Below are 22,057 nucleotides of genomic sequence, written 5' to 3' on the forward strand. Positions count from 1 at the left end.
TTATCTTTTTTTATTGGACTTCCTGTTGTTGTGTAACTGCAGGTGACTGTCACACTCTCTGCGTAACATCAGATTTAAATGACGTGTGTGTGTATGGGACCAGGTTTGTCGATTGGATGTAAACCAGGCGATAGACCGAGCCGCTGAACAAGGTGTGTGAGGCGAACGTGTGGAACACTCTGCCTCCTGTTTGTCCGGCTCTGAGGCGTGGCGACCTGTGGGACTGGCTGTCAGCTCGCTCTGTTTGTCCCAGGTGGGCGGGGTGTCGGCAGCCCGGGGGGGGGGGGTGGAGGGTGGAGGGTGGTGACATCACAGGCTGGTTACGACAACACACACCTGGCGGCAGCTGTTTCAACATGGAGGCGGACAGACGGGTCTGTTGTGAAGCTGCAAAAGAGGTTCGACGATAGAGAAGCTTCACTGAAGACAAGGAACAGGAAATGGATCCCTGGTGGTTGGTGGTGTGACTCCTTCGCCCGTTTCCTCTTGATGAAACCTGACTGTGACTCAGCATCTCTCAGCTGATACGACCCGTGTGCGATTAGAATTATATTGTGTTACTGATTGATGATGTCGTACTTACGGGAAAACCCTGACGATGGCTCCGCCCACTCAGGATCCCTGAAGCACCTTTTTATTGCTGCTCGTGATGTAATCGTCGGGTCAGGAGTGAATTACTGTCCCGTGATGGTTTGATGCTCTCTGGTAGAATCTCCATTTGGCATGAATTTTTTGCTTTTGCGATGAAGAGACTTGATGTTTTGATCCATCCATCCATTTTGTTTTACTGTGGTCGCTAAGGAACCCTCCTCAGACCCACTTTCCACCTCCTCCTGGTTGATCCGGAGTCGTTCCTAGGCCTGATGGGAAATGTAGTCCCTCCAGTGACTTCTGACTCTACCCCCAGTTCGCTGGTAAACCTCCAGTGGAATATCTCCAGGAGGCAACGAGATTAAGACGTGGCATCTGTACATCGATTCACGTCAAATGTGGAAACTACAGCTGTCGAGTAAAAGTACTTCTAACGCAGTGCACCCAATTAAACACAAAACACAACCTGTTGTGTTTAAATTGTCTTTTGAAAACTTTAGGATTTTTCCCAGAATAAAGTTTATTGGAACAACATCGGGGTTCAAACGTCTCGGTGCTGAAATCCCTTTAAATGAGAAGCTGAATCTCTCCTGGCTTTAGAGCAGATACTGTCAGCTGACCTCTGACCCTGACTTCCGGTCTCTCTGGTAAACTCCAACTCCCTCGGGGAACGACTTAGCGGCTTCGGCTAAACTTTCCCGCGCTCTGTGTGTTGAACCGTGGAATCGGCTCGTCTCTGACATGGTGGGGCGGCCATCGGCGGGCGTATCCATGGCGACGGCCTCGATCAGACACCGGGGAGTGTCCTCCTCGTCTTCGGCTCTTTGTGATTTTCACGGCTGCACCTTCCTCAGCTCCTCAGGAATCCTGTCGTGACATAATCACAGGCTCGGCCCGACTGAAACCTGAAATCTTCACTTGCTCTGTGTGTGTGTGTGTGTGTGTGTGTGTGTGTGTGTGTGTGTGTGTGTGTGTGTGTGTGTGTGTGTGTGTGTGTGTGTGTGTGTCTGTGTGTTGATTTATGGTGAGCGAGTCAGTGGAGTGAACTTTTCTACTGTGTCACAAATAGCTGCTGTATTTGACGACGTTTTGAGGAACGCGTCACAACATCACGTCCGAGTGGAAAAAGTCCCACGTTTCCCTCCTGAGTAAAGACTAGGGTTGTAAAATTCCGGGAATATTCTAAGTTGGAAACTTTCCATGGGAATTAACGGGAATAAACAGGAATATACGGGAATACACTTGTTGTGGGTAACTTATACTACCTGTATTTACCTTGTCATATACAGACATAAATATAAACATGTTGTTTTGTCATAGGCTGATTTGAGCCCTGAGGAAACTTTGGGCACTTGACTATATGCTTCTGCATCGTTGTGTCATTCTTAACATAGGTCTTTGCACAGTATTTGCAAATGTACACAGCCTTTCCTTCTACATTGGATGAGGTGAAATGTTTCCACACATGAGAGAGTGCACGTGGCATTGTTCTGTAGAATAAGATGAGAAAAAAGTTTGTAAAAAAACACTAATGCAATGCCAGAGATATAAATAGTTAGCCAAACAATTGGAATCGTCTGTATAAATATTTTACAATTGATGGATAAATGGATGGAAATAGGCTAGATGAACAGATGAACAATCCTCAATCAGCATGCTAATATATTTTCCCAGTAATATCATGGAAACTTACCTGACTAGTCCTTCACTCTACAGCAGGCCTCAATAGCCCTGCTGTAGAGTGAAGGATGCTGGGAGTTATCTGTGCATGTGATGGAAGAATGCACAGTGGAGGGTTGAAACTCAACGTTCCATACATCTTTAAAATAGAGTTTTGAATTATGTTTTTATTGCTCAGCGTTTAATTTGCGTATTTAAATTCCCGAGCTAAACTTTCCACCCCTTTGCAACCCTAGTGAAGACACAGACACAAGAAAAGCACATTTCACAACAAGCCAAATAAAGGTTTCCTACGTTGATCCGGACGATTCATAACGTAGCAGCAGATCAGAAAAGTATTTTTGCTTTATAAACGCTGTGAGTTTGATGCTGGTGTTGATGAGCTGTGAATCACTTGATCTCCTGCTGCTGCACCTGAACGCTCCCCGAGGATTTGTTTCTCCCTCTGTGTTGTTCAGCAGCACTATTTGCTTGGTTGCTGCCGGCCACGAAGTTTTTACCGTCCACGCAGACCGTCAGAATCTCATAGTGTTGCTCAGTTCTCTCTCAGATGAGAACTTGTTTTCTCTCTGAAGTCTCGGAACCCGTCATTTGGAATCTGCACCAAAAAGGTAGTGAGTTCTTCCCGGACTCATAACGCATCCTTCTACTTTACTTTACTTTTGTTCATGACACATCGAGGCTGATCCACCAGAACGCTTCACTCTGATCGGACGAGTTTTTAATGAGGATAAAACTCACCTGGTGACGTCATGTTTTTAAATGTAAAGCGAGTTATTCACATGATGCGTCGCTTTTTTTCCAGGAATAAATTCTGTGTTTGTACTTCCTCCCCCAGCAGCTGCGACCTTTGACCTCTAACACACACCCACACATACATACACAGAGCTGTTTTTGTCTGGATTTTTGGACACACACTTGAGTGAGTAAAAACATGGGTCTCTCTCTCTCTCTCTCTCCCCCTCTCTCTCTCTCTCTCTCTCTCTCTCTCTTACTCACTGGTACAAAGTTTCCGTGGCGTCGTCCAAGTTTCTCCTGAGCAGCTGAGTGTTTGCGTGTCAGACGGAGCGGCAGGAGTTCGCTGACCTTTAAAACCCGACCCCGCCTCCGTCTGTGCTCCCTCTCTCCCCTGTGTGAAGCTCTGACCTGACTCTACCTCTGAGCACCTCTGTTCCCTTATCACCACTTAACCTCCAGCTGTGTGTGTGTGTGTGTGTGTGTGTGTGTTTCTGTCTTTTCACCTCTGCTCCGCCCTTTTTATTTAAATCTTCAGTCTCATGAAGTCGTCCGTAATGAGACTTCATCAGAGAACCAGCCCTGATGGTTTTTATCTAATCTTACATCAGTGGATTCAGTTTTATCTTCTGACCTTTTGGAGTGTGGGTTCCAAACCTGAGCCGTTTGGCACGGTGACAAAAATGTTCAATCAATCAATCAACAGTTGTTTATCTAACAAGCTAGTTAATGATCTACGGTTGCGGCCGCAGCTTCGATCCCGGATCTGCAAAGACTCCGGGGAAGAGCTGAAGTCAGTGAGATGTGTTGATGAGACAATAGCGTGAGGAAGAGGAGGAGGAGGAGGAGGAAGAGGAGGAAAGAGAAGCTCCATGTCCCCAGACACGTTTAAAAATCAAATCATATACATCTGACACAAAAAACAGGAAGTGTGTCGGGCTTGGTTGGTTTTTCTCTCGGGTTCGGAGTCTTGACTTTAGTTTGAACTAAACAAGGCCTCTGTGAGTTCTCTCTCTTTCTGCTCTTCGTCTAATTGTTGAAGGATTCTTTTGCATCTGAACTTTGTCTCCGGTTAAACATTAACACCAAACACCTTCTCCCTCTTTAATCAGGAAGGTGGGTTTGTTTGCATTTCTCAAATTCCCCCTTGAACGTCTAATGCAACTGACGATAAGCTGAAATTTAAAAGTTCCCAGGTCCTGTGTTGAACCAACAGCAGCTTGAAGATTGTTTGTGCAGAAACAGAATTTATCTACAGAGACTCAGCGGTGCACATGCTCTGTAATGATTGAGCCGCCGTTGAATATTTAACTTCCTTGTCTCTGACTGTTGTTGTTTCACCACACTGAGACGGAGAGGTCAAAGTTTTACATGATCCCTCCTCAAAGTTCAGTCCGTCCCGTTTATACCTTTTTAAACACAAAGCTCTTCCTTGTTCAAAACGCTGAAGGAGCTGAAATCCTTTATTTTAGATCGGTGCCTCAGGTTATTTGATTAAACGGCTCAAATGATACAATTTGTGTGTTTTAGTAAAATCTGTCTTTTTGTCGGCTCCTCATGCGATTCGGTTTCTGCTCAGAAAGTTTCCGTTAAGTCAAATAATCCCAAAGCGTTTCACAAATATGAAAACGCTGCTCGGGAAAAAATCGTGACCTGGAAGGAAAAGAAGAAGAAGAAGAAAAGATGATTAAATGTTTTCAGCAAAATCCCAGAGAGGCTTTTCCAACTTGTGATGCTTGTAGGTAGAAACTACACAACTGGAGCTGAGGATCCCAAAATAGATGCTGCTGTGATTGGAGAGAGAGAGAGAGAGAGAGAGACAGAGGGTCAGTTGTCTCTCGCCCGTGCCTTTCAGGGGGAAACCCAATGGTTGATTATTATATCATCGCACAATCGATAACTCAGTGGCTCGTCTCGGAGCTTCCTCGAGGTGACGAGTGAGTCATGTGATTTTAAATTGTGCGACACGTCGGGGGAGAAGTGTGTGAATTCTTTGCCAGATTTCAGCTGAAAGCTCATTGGACGATTGGACTGCGATGACAGAACTTCACTGAATTTTGATTAAGTTCCTGAAACGTTCTGGAGGTTTCGTGAGAACACAACATGTCTGAGTCCGCTGCTCTGGAGCTGTTTCTAGTGAAATGTCAGAGTGAGTCCATGTGAGAAACCAGCAGGAGATATGTCTGGAAACGTGTTGATGAGGTTTTTCTAACACGTGACGGACGTGAAACTGGAAACCCCTCGGGATGAGGAAGAGGAGCCGACACGAGGAAGACGAAGACGCTGTTTGTTTCCAGCGTCTCTGTCTCGGCTCCGTCCTCCTCCCGTCTCCCGGCTGAAAAAGTCAAAAGTATCATTAGACAGTAACTGCTGTGTTTGCTGAGAGGGTGTGGCAGTGCTGCGGTCGCTCTGTGTGTGTCTGTGTCTGTGTCTGTGTGTGTGTGTGTGTGTGTGTGTGTGTGTGTGTGTGTGGGTGGGTGTGTGTGTGTTCCTTTTTTTAGTTCACACAGGAAGTTCAGGCAGCAGCATCACAGGAATATCATACACTGCAGTGGGTGTGTGTGTTTATTAAATGTTCTCCCAAAACGTTTAGGAGCTAGTGTGTGTCTGTTTGTGTGTGTCTGTTTGTGTGTCTGTGTGTGTCTGTGTGTGTCTGTGTGTGTCTGTGTGTGTGCTTATTCGGGCCTCAAACTCTCTCCAGCCCAAACCACAGACTGTAAATATAGATGAACGACATGTCGGCTCCTGGAAGTGAAGCAGTTATCTCCATCGCCCCCTGGTGGCTGGTTGCACTGCAGCTCTTAAACCCCGCCTCCAGCGTGTTAGTGGATGGGACGTGGACCCAACTAAAAAGAGCTGAAACTGATTACCCCCCCCCCGACCTCTCTGTGAGGTCACTGTTAGCTCAGCTCAATGAGACTTGACTTTTAATTAACTCTAAAAACCACAAAGTGTAAAAAGGCGAAGTTCATAGGTTTCTGTCTGTGTCGTTTATTCCTGTAAAGTTTCTGCTTTTTGACTTTTACAGCAACAGAGTGTGTGTGTGTGTGTGTGTGTGTGCGCGTGCGTGCGTGTGTGTGTGTTTGTGTGCGCGTGTATTGTGTGTGTGTGTGCGGGGTCAGGCAGCTGTGTGTTCAGTTCCTGTTATCTTTAACTGTCATGCTTGTTTCCTTCTGTGTAGTTTAGTGTGTCTGTGTGTGTGTAGTGTTGTGTAGCTCTGTGGTGACAACATGGCTGTGATGTGTGTGTGTGTGTGTGTGTGTGTGTCTGAGAAAGCGAGAGTCACAGGGAATGTGAAGGAAACAGTTTTATCGTCGCTTTAGAATCTTTACTTGACTTTTGTGAACTCGAATAACATTTATTTAACTCAAAGTAACTACATGATCTAATGTTGAACTTCAACTTATTACTGTGATTTCATTTGGGTTTGTATGTGTTTTTACTTTTGGGTTTTGTTTTTATTATTCATTCTAATGCTAAATTAAGATATTATAACTATTAACATATCATTTTTAACCCATTTATTCCTCTTGTCTGTCGTCTTCTCCTCAGAGTTCCCAGATCGATCCTGAGGAGTTGTTCACTAAACTAGATCGTATCGGAAAAGGATCGTTTGGAGAGGTACGGCCCGAACTTTCACTTTTTATTTAATTGTTTCAGTTGTTACCTCAATTTATTTTAAGCTTAACTGGTGTGTGTTTAATCTCCTCCTCCTCTTCCTCGTCTTCCTCGTCCTGCAGGTGTTCAAAGGCATCGATAATCGCACTCAGAGCGTTGTTGCCATAAAGACCATCGACCTGGAGGAGGCGGAGGACGAGATCGAGGACATCCAGCAGGAGATCACGGTTCTCAGTCAGTGCGACAGTCCCTACATCACCAAGTACTTCGGCTCCTACCTGAAGGTGAGAGCCGGACGGGTTGAGATTCATTAAAACATCGCTGGATACCTTTTTGATTTAAAGATGATTGTGATAAGTGATGTAAGAACAGCACCTTTTAATTCATTTATTACATTGTCTGTAAGTTGAGAGATCTCTTTTCTTCTTCTTCAGGGCAGTAAACTATGGATCATCATGGAGTATCTGGGTGGAGGCTCCGCTCTGGACCTGGTGAGTGTTGAATCAGATATCACAAGATTCAAATTCAGAAAACTGTATTTGTACTGAGACAGTAAAATGCTAAGTTAAAGCACCTGGTTTAAGTTTTTATGATTTTCTCACTAAGTAATTAGTTCTGTTCAGGAATCATTGAACACAATGAATTAAAAGGAAAATGATTCCCTCAGTTTAGTCTGAAACATTAAGAATGAGACTCAGTGTTTGGTAGATTTTTAATAAGTGATAAATAAAGATTTGTAACCTTATAAATCAACAAGTTAATGAAAATAAGACAATAGATATCACAACAAAAAGCAGCTTTAAATGGTGCAAATTCATATTGTGTGTGTCTGTGTGTGTCTGTGTGTGTCTGTGTGTGTGCAGCTGCGGGCGGGTCCGTTCGAGGAGTCTCAGATCGCCACCATGTTGAAGGAGATCCTGAAGGGTCTCGACTACCTGCACTCGGAGAAGAAGATCCACCGAGACATTAAAGGTGCGACCGACATTAGAAACCTCACATTGTAAATATTAAGGTTTTTTCCTCCACGGGTCTGAACACGTTGGTCGTTTCTCCGCAGCCGCCAACGTCCTGCTGTCGGAGCACGGCCAGGTGAAGCTGGCGGACTTCGGCGTGGCCGGTCAGCTGACGGACACGCAGATCAAGAGGGAGACCTTCGTGGGAACGCCGTTCTGGATGGCGCCCGAGGTCATCCAGCAGTCCGCCTACGACTCCAAGGTCGGTTGTTTAACATCACGACACCTTCACAAGTCATTTCAAATCCCCGATTTCTTTCAAGGCGACAGGAAGTTGCGTTTACCCTCCTCTGAGTTGTGCCACATCCTCTTCCCCTGTGGCTCGTGTGTGTCTGTGCTGTAACTTCAAATGACGCATGACCAAAGAACAACACACACTTCAGCCAGTCAGCTGTTTTGTTTTTTCCTTCCACTGGATTCACCTGATTTGCACCTGAGTCGCGTCAGGTCGATTTTCATCAGTAATGATGCTAAAGACAACAACTCCCATGATCCCACGCTGCTGCACAACGTCAACGTCGACTTTGCATTGTGCAAAAGAACCCGAGACGAGAAGTTCACACAAACACACAACGTCTGTGAGTCCATCTGGACAGAATCATGTCGGTGACAGGACAGTTTCTACACACGTGCACTAAACATGATGGCGACCTCCTGACAGCGAGAAGAAACGAGTGGAAGCTGATTCGTCGGCAGCAGGAAGGAAGTGGATGAAATAACTTCCAGTCGGTTGTAAAACACACAACACACAACACACACGATTTATATTTCTAAATCCGACACTCGGCCCTGAGCACTGAGCCTCTGTCATGTTGGATTCAACATGCTTTCCTCCGTGTTTGCCTGTTGCCTTGACGACGTCGGCCATGTGGATCTTTGTCGTCGCCTCTGGCCTCCGAGGTCGTTTGCATTATTTCCAGATCCTCCCTGCGTCTATTTGCATAGAAACACCCAAACTGGGCCCACGACAAAAAGGAAACTCGCAACAACAAAGTGTGTTTATTTTTAAATCTCTGAGCTCGTGGTGCTTTTGTGTTCTGAGGGATTCCCTCGTCTTCTCTCTGTTTGGGTCGAGTCCCACAAAGAGATGAAATCCAAACAGTGAAACAATGAGATGTTGTCTGCGCTCCGAGCTGCAGCTGCTGTCTTCAAACACACAAACACACACACACACACACGAGTACACGCAGTGGTTAAAGAGCTGAAAGACGCCCAGGAACAAAGTCAACAAATGAAATGAAATAATGAGTTGACGTCACCTGTGTGTGTCTGTGTGTGTGTGTGTGTGGTTTTGTGTGCTTTGGAAATAGGGTAAGTCCTGATGTGGTTTGATTCATGTGTGTGTGTGTGTGTGTGTGTCTGTGCATGTGTGTGTGTGTGGCTTCAGTTTCCATTATATTTCATATTTAATTTAATGCTCTGTTCCTTTCAAGTTTTAATGCGACCACGTGTGGTGCTGTTTCAGAAAGTTTGTCTTTGTAGAATAAAGAACAAACAAGACAGCAAGAAAACACGTGTTGTGTCTTGTTGTGTCGTGTTGTGTCGTGTTGTGTCGTGTTGTGTCGTGTTGTGTCGTGTTGTGTGTCTGTGCTCTGAGCACAAGCTGCCATATGCTCAGTGTGTAACAGTGTCGGAGCCTCTGGAGTTAACAGTCAAACAGCGACCGAGCATCCTGTTGTAACATGATACTGCCGTGTGTGTGTGTGTGTGTGTGTGTGTGTGTGTGTGTGTGTGTGTGTGTGTGTGTGTGTGTGTGTGTCTGTGTGTGTCTGTGTGTGTGAGATCACGTCTGTTAACCTGGGCTCGACACATGGTTGCTGTAGCAAGTTGAGAAGACGTGACATTCAAACTGTGTGCATGTGGAAGTCCCGAGTGTATGTGTGTGTTGTGCGTCTTTGTGTTTACTTTTGTTCTGTGTGTGCGCGTTCAGGTTGACATATGGTTTGTGGGTGTTACACAAAAAAAAAAAGACACACCTGACTGCAGGTGCGTTCACCTGCAGGTTGAAGCAGCTCGGTTCCAAACTGTAAAGGACAGAAAATGACACAAGTGTAATTAAATATATGCAGAAATAGTTGAAAACAATACAAATAAATATATATTTTATGATGAAAAAAGGTATTTCTCTGTTTCCTCTTGTATTTATTTCTGTGTGTGTGTGTGTGTGTTTGTGTGTCTCTTCCCAGGCCGACATCTGGTCGCTGGGCATCACGGCCATCGAGCTCGCCAAAGGAGAACCCCCGAACTCGGACATGCACCCGATGCGAGTTCTGTTCCACATCCCCAAGTCCCCCCCGCCCACGCTCACCGGGGAGTTCTCCAAGAGCTTCAAAGAGTTCACAGAGGCCTGTCTCAACAAGGACCCCACCTTCGTAAGAGACACACACAGACACACAGACACACAGACACACACACACACACACACACACACACACACACACACACACACACACACACACACACACACACAATCAAACAAACACGTACACTTACACGTGAGCGATTTCTTTAGTTTTAAGTCATTTTTAACACTTAATTTCTTATGTGTTACTTTCTATTTGCTGTTTGTAGAATTGTGTAATGTAAATGCTTTGGAACGAAAAATATATTTATTAAAGTTTTAGGTTTTTTACAGCATTTCGTTCAGGAAAAACAATAAAATAACAATATTTTATTATCCGTGTTTTCCATTTGAAGCAACTTCTCTATTCTGTTTTAATTGCTGTTGCATCTTGCTGCCCCCTGGTGGACAAATAGCTCCATTTCTTTCTCCCCTTTTTTATTGTCTGCTCCTCAACATATAAACCGATTATGAATTAATTTAAACACGAGTCAAATTTCTTAACCTGAGACAAACTGGTTTAAAATTAAATTTCAGTTGGAAAAAGAAGCATTAACAAACAAAGACAATTTAAAAGCTTCTAACAAACAAGGCACATTGGACAGCTTCAATTAAATATATCATAAATACAACAAATAAATGTATTTAAATAATAATAATGTAAAATTATAATTGTGTGTGTCTGTGTGTGTGTAGCGTCCCACAGCGAAGGAGCTCCTCAAACACAAGTTCATCATCAAACACTGTAAGAAGACGTCCTACCTCAGCGAGTTGATTGACAGGTACAGGAGGTGGAAGGAGGAGGGGCACAGCGGCAGCAGCTCCGACGACTCCGACAGGTAATCAGATTACTTCCGGTGAGGAAATAACTTCCCAGCTCCTTCTTTCTGCTCGCTGAGTAACATGAGTGTGTGTCTGTGTGTGTGTGTGTGTGTGTGTGTGCAGTGAGTCCAGTAACAAGGAGAACAGTGAGTCTCCTGAATGGTCCTTCACCACCGTCCGTAAGAAGAAGACCGAGGGCAGGAAGGTTCTCAACGGAACGGTCAGTGCACAAGAACATCAGAATGTAGTAGAACTGCTTTTCAATCATATCAGTATTAAAAAGTAACCTCTTCCTCCTCCTCCTCCTCCTCCTCCTCTTCATCAGGTTCCGGAACAGTTGGTTAAATCCACCAGTCTGACCACAGTCATCTCTCCTGTCTTCACCGAGGTCAGTACACACACACTCAGATAAATATTAAGCACTTTTTCTTTTTCTTTTATTTTCTGAGACATACACAGCATCACGTTGAAAGAGAAAACATAAATTCGATTATTATGATTTTAACTTTTGGTCAAAGACAAATTTAAAAACAATAAACCCCCTTGCACATCATTTATAATTTATATATTATATATTATTGGCACTATCACCAATCTCTGCACCTTAGCACCGCACGTGCCCATAACTCTGTTACTGTATATATTTTTATTCTATTTTGTTATATATTGTTGTTTTTATATTGTTGTTTTATGTTCAGTGCACCAATGACACCAAGGCAATTTCCTGTATGTGCAAATATACTTGGCAAATAAAAGGATTCTGATTCTAAAGCGGAAATAAAACATTTCAGGACCAAAGCAAATAACATTTTGGAAGAAAATAATAAAGGGAGGAAAAAAGCACATTTATCCCCTTTAAAAAAATATGATTGGAGAAAAAGAACAGTTCCTCATTGTTTTAATACGTGATTGAAACGCTGTCACTGGATCTCGAGGTGCAGATGTTCCCCTGGTTCAGTTCCCGATGTTTCTCTTGTGCAGTTGAAGCAGCAGCACAAGGAGCACTCGGAGCAGCGCCTGGCCATCGAGGAGCTGGAACGCAACATCCGATTGGCCGAGGACTCCTGTCCAGGCATCACGGACAGGATGGTCACACACATCATTGCCAGGTACCAGAAGTACGTGTGTTGTCGTTTTCTAAACCAATCGACTCTTAAGTTTCACTTTGTCTGTTTCCTTTCATTGTTGTTTCCACGATTTCTTTTGTCAGATTTGTAAAATGGTTTCTTTTCTTTTGTCGTCTTCGTTCTCTTGATTGAAAGTGAAGCTCATAGTTTAGTCGACCTCATGTCGCCGCTCACGTAGTTCAACTCCCAAGTCAGAATCTCCTTGAAGACTTTAATTATTCGAGCTCACGTTGAGCTCCTCTTGTTGTAAAGTTGTTCTTCCTCAAAGTGCTTTGATTCTCTTCTTTCCTAATTAACCGGAGGAGAACTGGGGCAGGGTCGTATTATTCCATCAAAGAGGAACTTAGAGGCTGCAGCCGCCAATTATTTTCATTATCAATATATCGTTAGTTAATGGAGAAAATGCAAATTTTTTATTCCCTGAAGCTCGAGATGACTTCTCACGATTTAATTTTTTTGAAGAAGCCCGACGGATCTGGAGAAACCTGAGAAGTTTATCGCTCACGTGTTGTTTTTTACGAAGAGGAAATCTTCCTCCTTCGGATCACTTGTTCACTGACTCTCTCGTTTCTCTCGGACAGATTCACGACCACCTGAAGGACGGAGAGAGAGAGAGAAGTGAAGACTGTCTCCGTTCGGTGACGCTGCTGGACGATCGGATACGAAGGAGATTTGCTGTGCGATGTCTCCTCGCTGTACACACACACCAACACACACACACCAACACACACACACACACACACTACTAATGTAATATATACACTATATATTATGTATATATATTTTTTCACTGCCGCTGGTTGAACCCTTTTCCCCCCCCACGTCGGGATCGAAAGACGGCTGCACTTTGAATGAACTGAATTTGCGAGTCGGTCGGACTTTTGGTTCTCGTTTCCCGTTTTCAGGGTCATGAATTCTCTCCGGTTCTTTCTTCTTCCTTCTTTATTTTTGTTTCCCCCCCCCCCCAATCACTTCTCAAGCTTAAGTTTTGAAAGCAAAGTGAGTCCGACTTCATTCAAACTCAACTCCATGAATAATCTCCCCCGACGCCCTGATTTGCCACCATGTGCCTTAATTCTCGATGCTGTCGTTTTCTAAAAGATGTCATTGTTTGTTCAGTGGAGAAGTTTTTGTTCCGCACAGATTAACGACGTGTCGTCCGTCAGCGCGTGTCCAGTGTCTCGGCCTCGACCTTGTATATTTCTTTGTGTTTGCTCGGTAGCACTTGAGACAGATTCTCTGCCAATATTGCATTTTGTTTTGTTGTCTTCGGTAAAACTTTTCACTCACAGCTCCCAGATTCTGGAATTCAGCTCCGATCCGACATACGTTCAAACTTTGAGGGGAAATCTTTTCCACTTCTGGTTTTCCAGCGGTAAAGATTCAAATACAATTGATTCATATGTTAAATATTTCAAAGTTTCCAAAGTTTAAAACTTAGTCCCTGATGTTTTAATACGTAACAAGTGACACAGGTTCTTCTCGGGAGCTGTGAATAAAGGTTTTACCGACCGTTTGTACCAAAGACACTATAAAACTTTTTATATATCATAAGGGATACAATAATGCTTGTTGAGGGGGAAATGTATGGAAGATGTAAGATTTTACAGTAATGTTCTTTTTTTTGTAGCGGGACTTTAGAGTTTTATGAATAAATATTTAAGTTTGATTCAAAACTTTGTGTTTCCAAAGAAAAGATCATTTTGTTTCCAGTCACCAGCTTTCATCTTACTCCATTTTCTTATTTGAAAAGTTCTAATTTGAACATAAAACATGTCTCTGACTAGATTAGTAATGAGGTATTTTCTTCTTCTGCAGAATAATTTATTCACGATTTCAGCTGCAATATCAACAAAAACAATTATCAAGTTTTCACACTGCCAGAACACTCTAAATTCCATATTCAATTCTTCAAAGTACTAAGAGAATAATCAGTTTCCACTAAAAGACTTCACGGTCCATCACGGCGTCTTCCACCAGTTGGACGTTGGACTGGTCCAGAAGAGACGGATCCAGATCAGACGTCTGATCAAAGGCTTTTTCTTCTGGTCCAGTTCTATCTGCACGTACAAAAACCACATTAGTTCCGATGCTTCACCGATCGGCTTGTAGTTGATTATCCATTTAGCGTTCTACACTGCTAGCTACTTTTTACCACGAGGAGTTAAGTGTTAGGAGCCTCACAGCAAAGTCTTAACATCATCGTTTCCAAACATCTAATTTTCTCTCCCCTCAAACTCTGGAGTAGTGACACCAGACGTGTCCGTGGCAGAGCTCGTGTGTTTTCAAACGAGAACAAACGTGAACAAGACTCGACCCCGAACAGAAGAAGCAACCACAGTTTTCTAGCACAGAACCCAACACAAAATCTAGTTTTCCTTCAACTTCCAGAAGATCTTAAGTCATTGACATCGACACAGTCTTTAAAACGTGAAAACTTCTACAGATGAACTTCTTCTGCTAAAGCTGAGGCTGGTTCTGCTTGTTCTGGAATTAGTTTTCAGCTTCTGAAAACTAGAACAAGGCGAAGACCGAACATTTCATCCGTCAGGTGTGAATGTGCTCAAGTCGTGGATCTGTTTCCCTGTGGAGAAGAATCTACAATGTGACCTCTGTCATCTTCATCGGACCTTTCATCTCTCCTCTCTCACTTCTCACTTTATTCTCCTCCTCACTCCTCATTACCCTTTTGGCCTTTTCCATCGCTGCTCCATCATCCTCCTCCTCCTCTTCCTCTTCGTCTAGTTGGAGGCTTCCAGAGGAAAACCTCATCCTGGCCAGACCAGCGGACCGAGCCATCCTCCCCAGTGGGGGTGGTTGGCAGTAATATGGGTAGAAAACCTCTGGGTCCGAGTCGCTGTAGCTTCCTGTCGTTCCTCCGATCATGCAAAGCGACGTGGGGCGCTGTGGCAGAGGGGAGGAGTTTAGTGGGAGGTAGGTGGGTCTGGTGGGCCGGTTCAGGTGAGGGTAGTACCCAAGGGGCCGGAACTCAGAGGCGGGGTTAAAGGCGGGGTTCGAACTCCTTGAGAGATGGAACTTGACATCTGGTTGGCTCGCCACGCGGCGAGGTAGCCCCGGGAGGAAGTTGCAGTCGTCACTGTAATGGCCGGCCTCCGTGTGTCCGATGCTCAAGAACCTTCCCCCATTGCTTCCCTGCTGGTAAACTCTGGGCAACCCGCCTGAGCCACCGGGGCGGAGGCTCCTCCTGATTGGTGAGGCAGACGGCGAATCTTGGCCTAGTGGGTAGTAGGACGGCCGCGATAGGCCTTCCGTTGGCACATAGTCCCGCCTCCGTGGCTGCGGGAAGCGCTCCAGCGACGAAACGGCAACATAGTCCGTCAGGTAGGGGTAGCGGCTGAGCGGCGAGGACCCAGCTGATGGGAATGATGGGAGGATGGGGCGGTACTGGTAGGCAGGACTGTTTGGGTAGAGAAGCACCAGCTGCTGGGCGGCGTCCGGGTCTGGCTGGGGATTGGGCCGACGTCTGGACCGGTTGCCGTAGACCCCGGCGAGCCGCTGGGCCTGGCGCTGCATCTCGATGCGTCCGGCCCTCACGTCCTCCATCAGAGACGTAGAGGCCGATCTCGTCTTCGGGGAGGGGCTTGACTGGTGCAGAGGAGAAAGGGGCGAGACCTGGGACAGAGGCCAAGGCTTCCGGGCAACCTCCACAGATGATTGGCTGCGTTTAGCCCGCCCCCTCCTGATGTCGTCTACGCCTCGATGATGCGGGACCAACTCGTTCTGACACTGGAGCGCCAAGGCACGGGTCGCCCGGAGGAAGGGATGTGAGTCCTGATACATCTGGAGAGGGGAGACGCACAAAGATCAGGAAAAGCAATTCACTGTGAGTGTGTCTGTGCACGGTGTTTAAACAGTGAACTGAAGTTTGTCCTACTTGTTTGGAGACGTCGGTGAGGAGATCAGGAGACGACCGACACTGTCTGGGATCGTAGTCCGACTGACAGTAAGTTCTGGAGGAAAGAAAAGATGACTCGGCATTAAGGGTTTGTCTCGCACATTCGACTCAGGATGATGAATCTATTCTCACCTCTTCTTCTCCCCGGATCCCAAACACTCCAGCAGCTGTTTCTGAGTCCGTCCACTGCAACACAGAAGAAAACATTAAATATACAAACCAGCCCGGGTCACAGAAGGAATCCTGATATGTCATGAAATGCTTCATTTTCAGTTTTCCCCAAGAACAACCGTGTTTAAGTGACGAGGGAAAGGTTCTGAAAGATCTACCGGAAAAACTCTGGCTACTGGAGCAATGGAGAAATTTGCTGTGTGTGTCTGTCTGTGTGTGTTAGTGTGTGTTACCTGTATCTGAAGCTGGAGCCCTTACAGGACAACACTGTTTTGTGAATCGCCGTCGGTTCCTCCTCGAGTCTGAAGAAGGCGTGATACTCGACACACGTCTTCCAGAAGGATTTACACACGTCCCGACTCGCCATGGCGAACTCCAGAACGTCTTTACAGGACGGCTGCATGGACGTCACACAACAGATTAACAATGACGCACAACATATTCTATTCTTTAAAGGAATTCCCTTCTCGTCCTCACCCCCACTTTGTCGTGCAGTTTGATGAGAAAATGTTTCCGCTTGAAACTCAGCTTGCGGATCTTCGCCCAACTGAAAGTGTTTATTTTGGTGTTTCCCTGGAAACCAAAGAGGTGAAAGGATTAAATGTATATTTAGGTGCTAATAACAGGCTAAAGAAAGCTTCCTCTATCATTTCATTCATCGGCCAACTGTGGACTGTAAATAGATATGGACGACCCGTCTTCACTTCCTCCTACTGCACAGAAATGAAGCCAAAATAACCTGGATACGAGGCGACGCCCATTCACTAGCTCGACCAATCGGGAGTCAGCTTTCAATCTTGACGTCTCTTTCTTATATCATCAAATTTATATATGTATATTTTGGCATCACTTTTCAGAGTTGTAATGTCGTCCATCTTTGTGGTTTCAACAGGGAACTTTGAGTGTTTCTTTACTATCTTTATGTTGAAGAATCCAAACTCTGCTCCTCTGCTTTGCAACAAATGAAAAGGTAAAGAATCTCCAAACATATAAAACTGATCATCGAGGGTCAATGAATGTTTCTATGTCAGGTTCTTCTGTTGCCAAGCTGCTAACGGCGCCCCCTGTGGGCAGAGTAGCAGCATGTCACGAACCTGGAACACCAGCACTCCGGAGTGAGTGACGGACAGGTTGATCCTCATCCCCTCCCCGTCGTGGGCCGGGTGCGGCCGGATACCGTACATGTCCAACTTCCTGGCCACCTCCAGCAGGTGGATGTCCGAGTCTGCCGGAGACGCACCTCTACACAGAGACAGACGAGGGAAGACAACAGGCTGTGTGAGACCAGTGGGTGAAGAAGAAGAAGAAGAAGAACTCCTGCAGGTTGAGGATTCACAGCGTCCGGACTGTACCTGTGTCTCTTGTGGAACTTGATGATCTTGTTGTCCAGATATTCCTGGTTGGGGACGTACTGCTTCATCTCTAGATGTTGACAATCCAGATCCTCATCGAAGTCCCCGAGCTCTGCTGTAACACAAACACACATAAACACAAACACACACACATACACATTCTGTTGAAACAGTGTTAAAGTTCAATCAAAAACTTGTCTTTCCTCCAGATGTGCTTCAAGTAAACAAACAAGTCACATAAATACAATAGTTATGGTAAATTTGAACTTTATATCTCAGATATGACATCTACACTTTATCTGGGCTGTATTTTTATGCTTACACTGCAATATGTGAGAGACCAGCAGGGCGGCGCTGTTGTCGTTACAGGTCAGACTGCTGTTCGACAAATCCTGTTTCATCTGTAAGGCAAAAAGATACCTACACACACACACACACACACACACACACACACACAAACATAGACACACACACACATGTTATGGATTCAGTGTTTGTTTTTACTTGGTGTTTAATCAGTGTAATTACACCCTGTTACCTGGTGAGGCCTCTCTTGAGCTGCCCCGGGTCCGGAGGGAAGAACTTAACTATAAACCTGAAGAAAAGATCGCTGGTGTCTGACGGAGAGAAAAAGACGTCGAGGAGAAGAAGGAGGAGAAAGAAACGTTTGCATGAGTTTCAGTTTCAATGAAGTTTCAACCACTTGCATAAGAAACTACTGAAGCTTGAAGAAATGTTTAAAATGGAATGAGAAGGAATGTTTCTTTGAATTCTAAGGATTTTTAAAAACTTTTCTGCTATAATTGCTAATGAATTTGAAAAGTACTATAAAGAAAGATTATTATTATTATTATAAGTAGTAGTAGCAGTAGTTGTAGTTAGGGTTGCAAAGAGGCGAAAAGTTTCCGGTAAATTTCTGGAAACTTTCCGGAAACTTTCCATGGGAAGTTAAGCTCGGGAATTTTGGGAATTTGGCAAAAAAAAAAATACGCAAATAAAACGCTGAGCAATAAAAACATCATTCAAAACTCTATTTTAAAGATGTATGGAACGTTGAGTTTCAACCCTCCACTGAGCATTCTTCCATCACATGCACAGATAACTCCCAGCATGCTTCACTCTACAGCAGGGCTATTGAGGCCTGCTGTAGAGTGCAGGACTAGGTCAGGTAAGTTTCGATGATATTACTGGGGAAAATATATTAGCATGCTGATTGAGGATTGTTCATCTGTTCATCTAGACTATTTCCATTCATTTATCCATCAATTGTAAAATATGTTTACAGACAATTCCAATTGTTTGGCTAACTATTTATATCTCTGGCATTGCATTAGTGTTTTTTTACAAACTTTTTTCTCATCTTATTCTACAGAACAATGCCACGTGCACTCTCTCATGTGTGGAGACATTTCACCCCATCCAATGTAGAAGGAAAGGCTGTGTACATTAGCAAATACTGTGCAAAGACCTATGTTAAGAATGACACAACGATGCAGAAGCATATAGTCAAGTGCCCAAAGTTTCCTCAGGGCTCAAATCAGCCTATGACACAACAAAATGTTTATATTTATGTCTGTATATGACAAGGTAAATACAGTTAGTATAAATTACCCATAACCTTTCCAGTTTATTCCCGTTAATTCCCGTTAATTCCCATGGAAAGTTTCCAACTTTGAATATTCCCAGAATTTTGCAACCCTAGTTGTAGTACTAGAAGGAGCAGTACTGGTAGTAGAAGTATTTGAGTTTCTCGAGCGTGACTCACATTTAATCTGTTTGGCCAGCGGCTTCAGCAGCTCCAACCAAACCTGCAACACATCACACATTGAGGTTTGAACATGTATTTTAACACGTGTTGTGTTTGTGTGTACGACAGACACACAAACAAACACGTTAACTTTAAGTGTGTGTTTGTGTTTCCTACGTAGTTTCCACTGTGGTGTCTGAACTCCAGTCCAAAGTATTCCTTCTCCAGCAGCTTGAGGTGACCGCACACTTTGTTGAAGAAGTCGCCTCCTAAAACCTTTTGCTGTGAAAACCAGAAAGAGAATTAAAGAGAGAGGAGAGGGGGGATAATTGGTTAATTGGATTTTTTTAATTGAGAATCTCTTAAAGCTGGAGTCCAGGGACACTCTGGGGAACACGGCTAAACACGCTACGACTTAGCTTCACCAGAACTTAGTGTAATGAGTTTGTGTGAAGTTTTCATTTCCTGTCCTGGCTTCACTTTTAGCAGCTGTCATATCGTCCACCTTTATTTACAGTCCATGATATAAACTCAATAACCTTTGTGAACCCTTTAAACTCTAAACCTCTTCCTCCTCCTCCCTCCCCCTCTCTATCCCTCTATCTTCCTCCCTTCCTCCCTTCCTCCCTCATCTCTCTAATTACCGAGGTGCATTGTGGGTTGTCTCTGAGAGTTGGCTGTCTGCTAGCTGGTGTTTAGCGCCCCGCCGCTGGTCACTGGACGTCCTTCATTAACTTGTCACGATGGAGGAAGAGGAGGGACGGAGCAGCTGCGAGCGATTAGAACGGGAACAGGACTAACCCGTGATTAGTGGAGACTAATGGCTGCAGCACGGCACTTAGCTTCAGGAGAGGAGAAAATAGACTTTACTGTCGTCTCAGGCAAACACACGATGTGGAATAAACGTTTTATTTTTGTCTTTTTGATGCTGAGATAAGTAGACTAAGACTTTATGTGTCAGGAAGTTTTGTAACTTTGTGTTGGATTTGAATATAAGAGCCACACTGTTGACACATGGACGACAAATTGTGTTTCTCGCTACCTCAGTAATTTAACCCTCAGCAAAATAACGCAACACACAGACACACAACACGTCACTTTATGAAATTAAAACCAGATAAAGGTATAACGTATATTTGCATTAATATGTTTCTGTGTGTATGTTTGTACTCGTGTCGCTCGACCTTTTCCTTCCTGTCTAAAAGGAAGCCTTTACACCACTTTTTCTCTCTCTCTCTCTCTCTCTCTCTCTCTCTCTCTCTCTCTCTCTCTCTCTCTCTCTCTCTCTCTCTCTGATCATTAATCCTTGTTTTGCCTGAAGGTTTGAAGATCGAGGTCAGACGAGTAAAAAACACAGCGAACCGTAAAAACCTATTTCTGTAAATCACACTTATTACCTCCTCTGTTTAAAATGTATGTTTTTATTTATCAGTTTCTTTTCTGGCCCTCATCTGCTCATTCAGTTTTTTTTTCTTTTATTCCTCCTCCCTCCTCCATCCCTCTCTCTCTCCTCTTCTAAAGATGCTGCTAATGTCCCAGAGGCTGCTGGGAAACTGACAGAGAGAGAGAGAGAGAGCGTGGGGCGGAAAAAGTGGAGCTACAACAATGCTGCAACACACAAACACACACACACACGCACACACAGACACACACAGACACACACACACAGAGCGAGGGTCTCTTTTTAGATCCCTGCCTCCGAGGCCACGTCCCCCTGCCGGAGACTCGTCCTGTCACTCGTCTCGCTCCTGACCCGGATCCTGGATCACATGTCAGTTCATAGACAGCAGAGTGTTGCTGCTTCACCATCCAGATGTGCACACATCACACAGCTGTCTGGCAGCTGGCAGATTTAACAAATAGAAGCGTTTTCTTAACGTTCACTTGCTCATTAACATATAAGTTGAATTGTTGGTGTTTCCATCTTCCAACGCTGAAGAACTGCAGAGCAGATGTGGACCTGATAAGAAGAACATCTGTCCTCTACAAGTTCATATTAACTTAGTTTTTAACAAATTTAAAAAAATCATAACCTCTTTAATGTTAATTTCCTGTTTATCTGTTTATCTTGGTTTATATTTGTTGAATGAGCTGTGAACAGTTTGAGTTTTTAAGTCCATTCAGCAGCTGATGGAGGAAATGAGTCACACGCTGTTTGTATAAAACCTGTTCCAGATGTAACCTGCTCCATTGGAAACACACAGCATCAGTCTGCAGCTCCATCACAATCTGGTAAAGACAAACATTTCCATCCCATAATGAGACCTGATTGTTCCAGAGGAGCTGGATCTGAGAAGCTTCACCAACATTCACCTCCAGAAACCTGTTGTTACAGTTCATGAGCTGCTGTGAATTCATAATCATGGAGATAAAGAATATCAGAGCCTGTGATTGATAAAGTTTGATGTGAAGATAAGATCACTCACACACACACACACACACACTCACACACACACACAGACACACACACAAACTCACGCACACACACACACACACAAGTTTCTAGCAGCTGATAGTCAGATAGAAATATGATTCATAGAGAAACATACCATCAGATGTTTGAGGAAGAAGAAGAACTCACCTCCACCTCGAACGTGCGCTCGCTCTCGTCCAGGAAGACCACCCGCAGCCGGAGCTTGGTCTCCATGGAGACCCGGGTCCTGGAGGAGAGACCCCCGAGTCCCCGGCTCCTCCGGTGAGCGTCCCCCATCCGAGGGGAGGACTGCGAGCCGCCGGGGTCTAATCCTCCATCACACCCGGCACCGTCACCTTCATCACCTTCATCATCACCACCATCCCCCTCTTCATCATCTGCTCCTCTTCATCATCTGCTCCTCTTCATCATCTGACTCCGGGGACCTGCCGCTGGAGCGCGCTCCCCAGACGCGTGACCGCGCACTGACGTTGTTTCCAGAGACTGAAGCTGAAAGTGACGGAGCTGGAT

General features: G+C 44.7%; 2 protein-coding genes across 3 annotated transcripts in view; one reads left to right on the top strand and one right to left on the bottom strand.

Annotated features, from left to right (window-relative positions):
- Positions 1-13,603, top strand: part of stk26 (serine/threonine protein kinase 26) — a 15,414-nt gene extending 1,811 nt beyond the window's left edge. Inside the window, exons 2-12 of one of the 2 annotated variants that reach the window (XM_061095768.1) lie at positions 6,559-6,627; positions 6,747-6,908; positions 7,059-7,115; positions 7,488-7,596; positions 7,682-7,839; positions 9,824-10,009; positions 10,675-10,817; positions 10,924-11,020; positions 11,126-11,188; positions 11,782-11,918; positions 12,509-13,603. In XM_061095768.1, the coding sequence (XP_060951751.1) occupies positions 6,559-6,627; positions 6,747-6,908; positions 7,059-7,115; positions 7,488-7,596; positions 7,682-7,839; positions 9,824-10,009; positions 10,675-10,817; positions 10,924-11,020; positions 11,126-11,188; positions 11,782-11,918; positions 12,509-12,524 (1,197 nt within the window). In that variant the 3' untranslated portion in view covers positions 12,525-13,603. The remainder of the gene's footprint in view (positions 1-6,558; positions 6,628-6,746; positions 6,909-7,058; positions 7,116-7,487; positions 7,597-7,681; positions 7,840-9,823; positions 10,010-10,674; positions 10,818-10,923; positions 11,021-11,125; positions 11,189-11,781; positions 11,919-12,508) is intronic. The other variant, XM_061095769.1, reaches the window with a different exon arrangement.
- Positions 13,604-14,525: 922 nt separating this feature from the next.
- Positions 14,526-21,823, bottom strand: LOC132996214 (FERM domain-containing protein 7). The gene is made up of 12 exons (XM_061066544.1): positions 21,695-21,823; positions 19,291-19,395; positions 19,132-19,174; positions 17,905-17,983; positions 17,689-17,786; positions 17,367-17,481; positions 17,109-17,256; positions 16,492-16,587; positions 16,248-16,411; positions 15,976-16,029; positions 15,823-15,898; positions 14,526-15,728 (listed from the first exon to the last, which is right to left on the bottom strand). The coding sequence occupies exons 1-12, from the start codon at positions 21,821-21,823 to the stop codon at positions 14,526-14,528; spliced, it is 2,310 nt and encodes a 769-aa protein (XP_060922527.1).
- Between the last annotated feature and the right edge of the window lie 234 nt (positions 21,824-22,057).

This window comes from Limanda limanda, chromosome 22 (assembly GCF_963576545.1).
Source record: "Limanda limanda chromosome 22, fLimLim1.1, whole genome shotgun sequence".
In the NCBI taxonomy this organism is placed as follows: Eukaryota; Metazoa; Chordata; class Actinopteri; order Pleuronectiformes; family Pleuronectidae; genus Limanda; species Limanda limanda.

Coding starts and splice junctions, on each gene's coding strand:
- LOC132996214 (XM_061066544.1), bottom strand. CDS start 21,823: ATGGGGGACGCTCACCGGAGGAGCCGGGGACTCGGGGGTCTCTCCTCC. Junction 19,175..19,290: donor GACACCACAGTGGAAACTAC/GTAGGAAACACA, acceptor GATGTGTTGCAG/GTTTGGTTGGAGCTGCTGAA. Junction 17,787..17,904: donor CTCAAGAGAGGCCTCACCAG/GTAACAGGGTGT, acceptor GTGTGTGTGTAG/GTATCTTTTTGCCTTACAGA.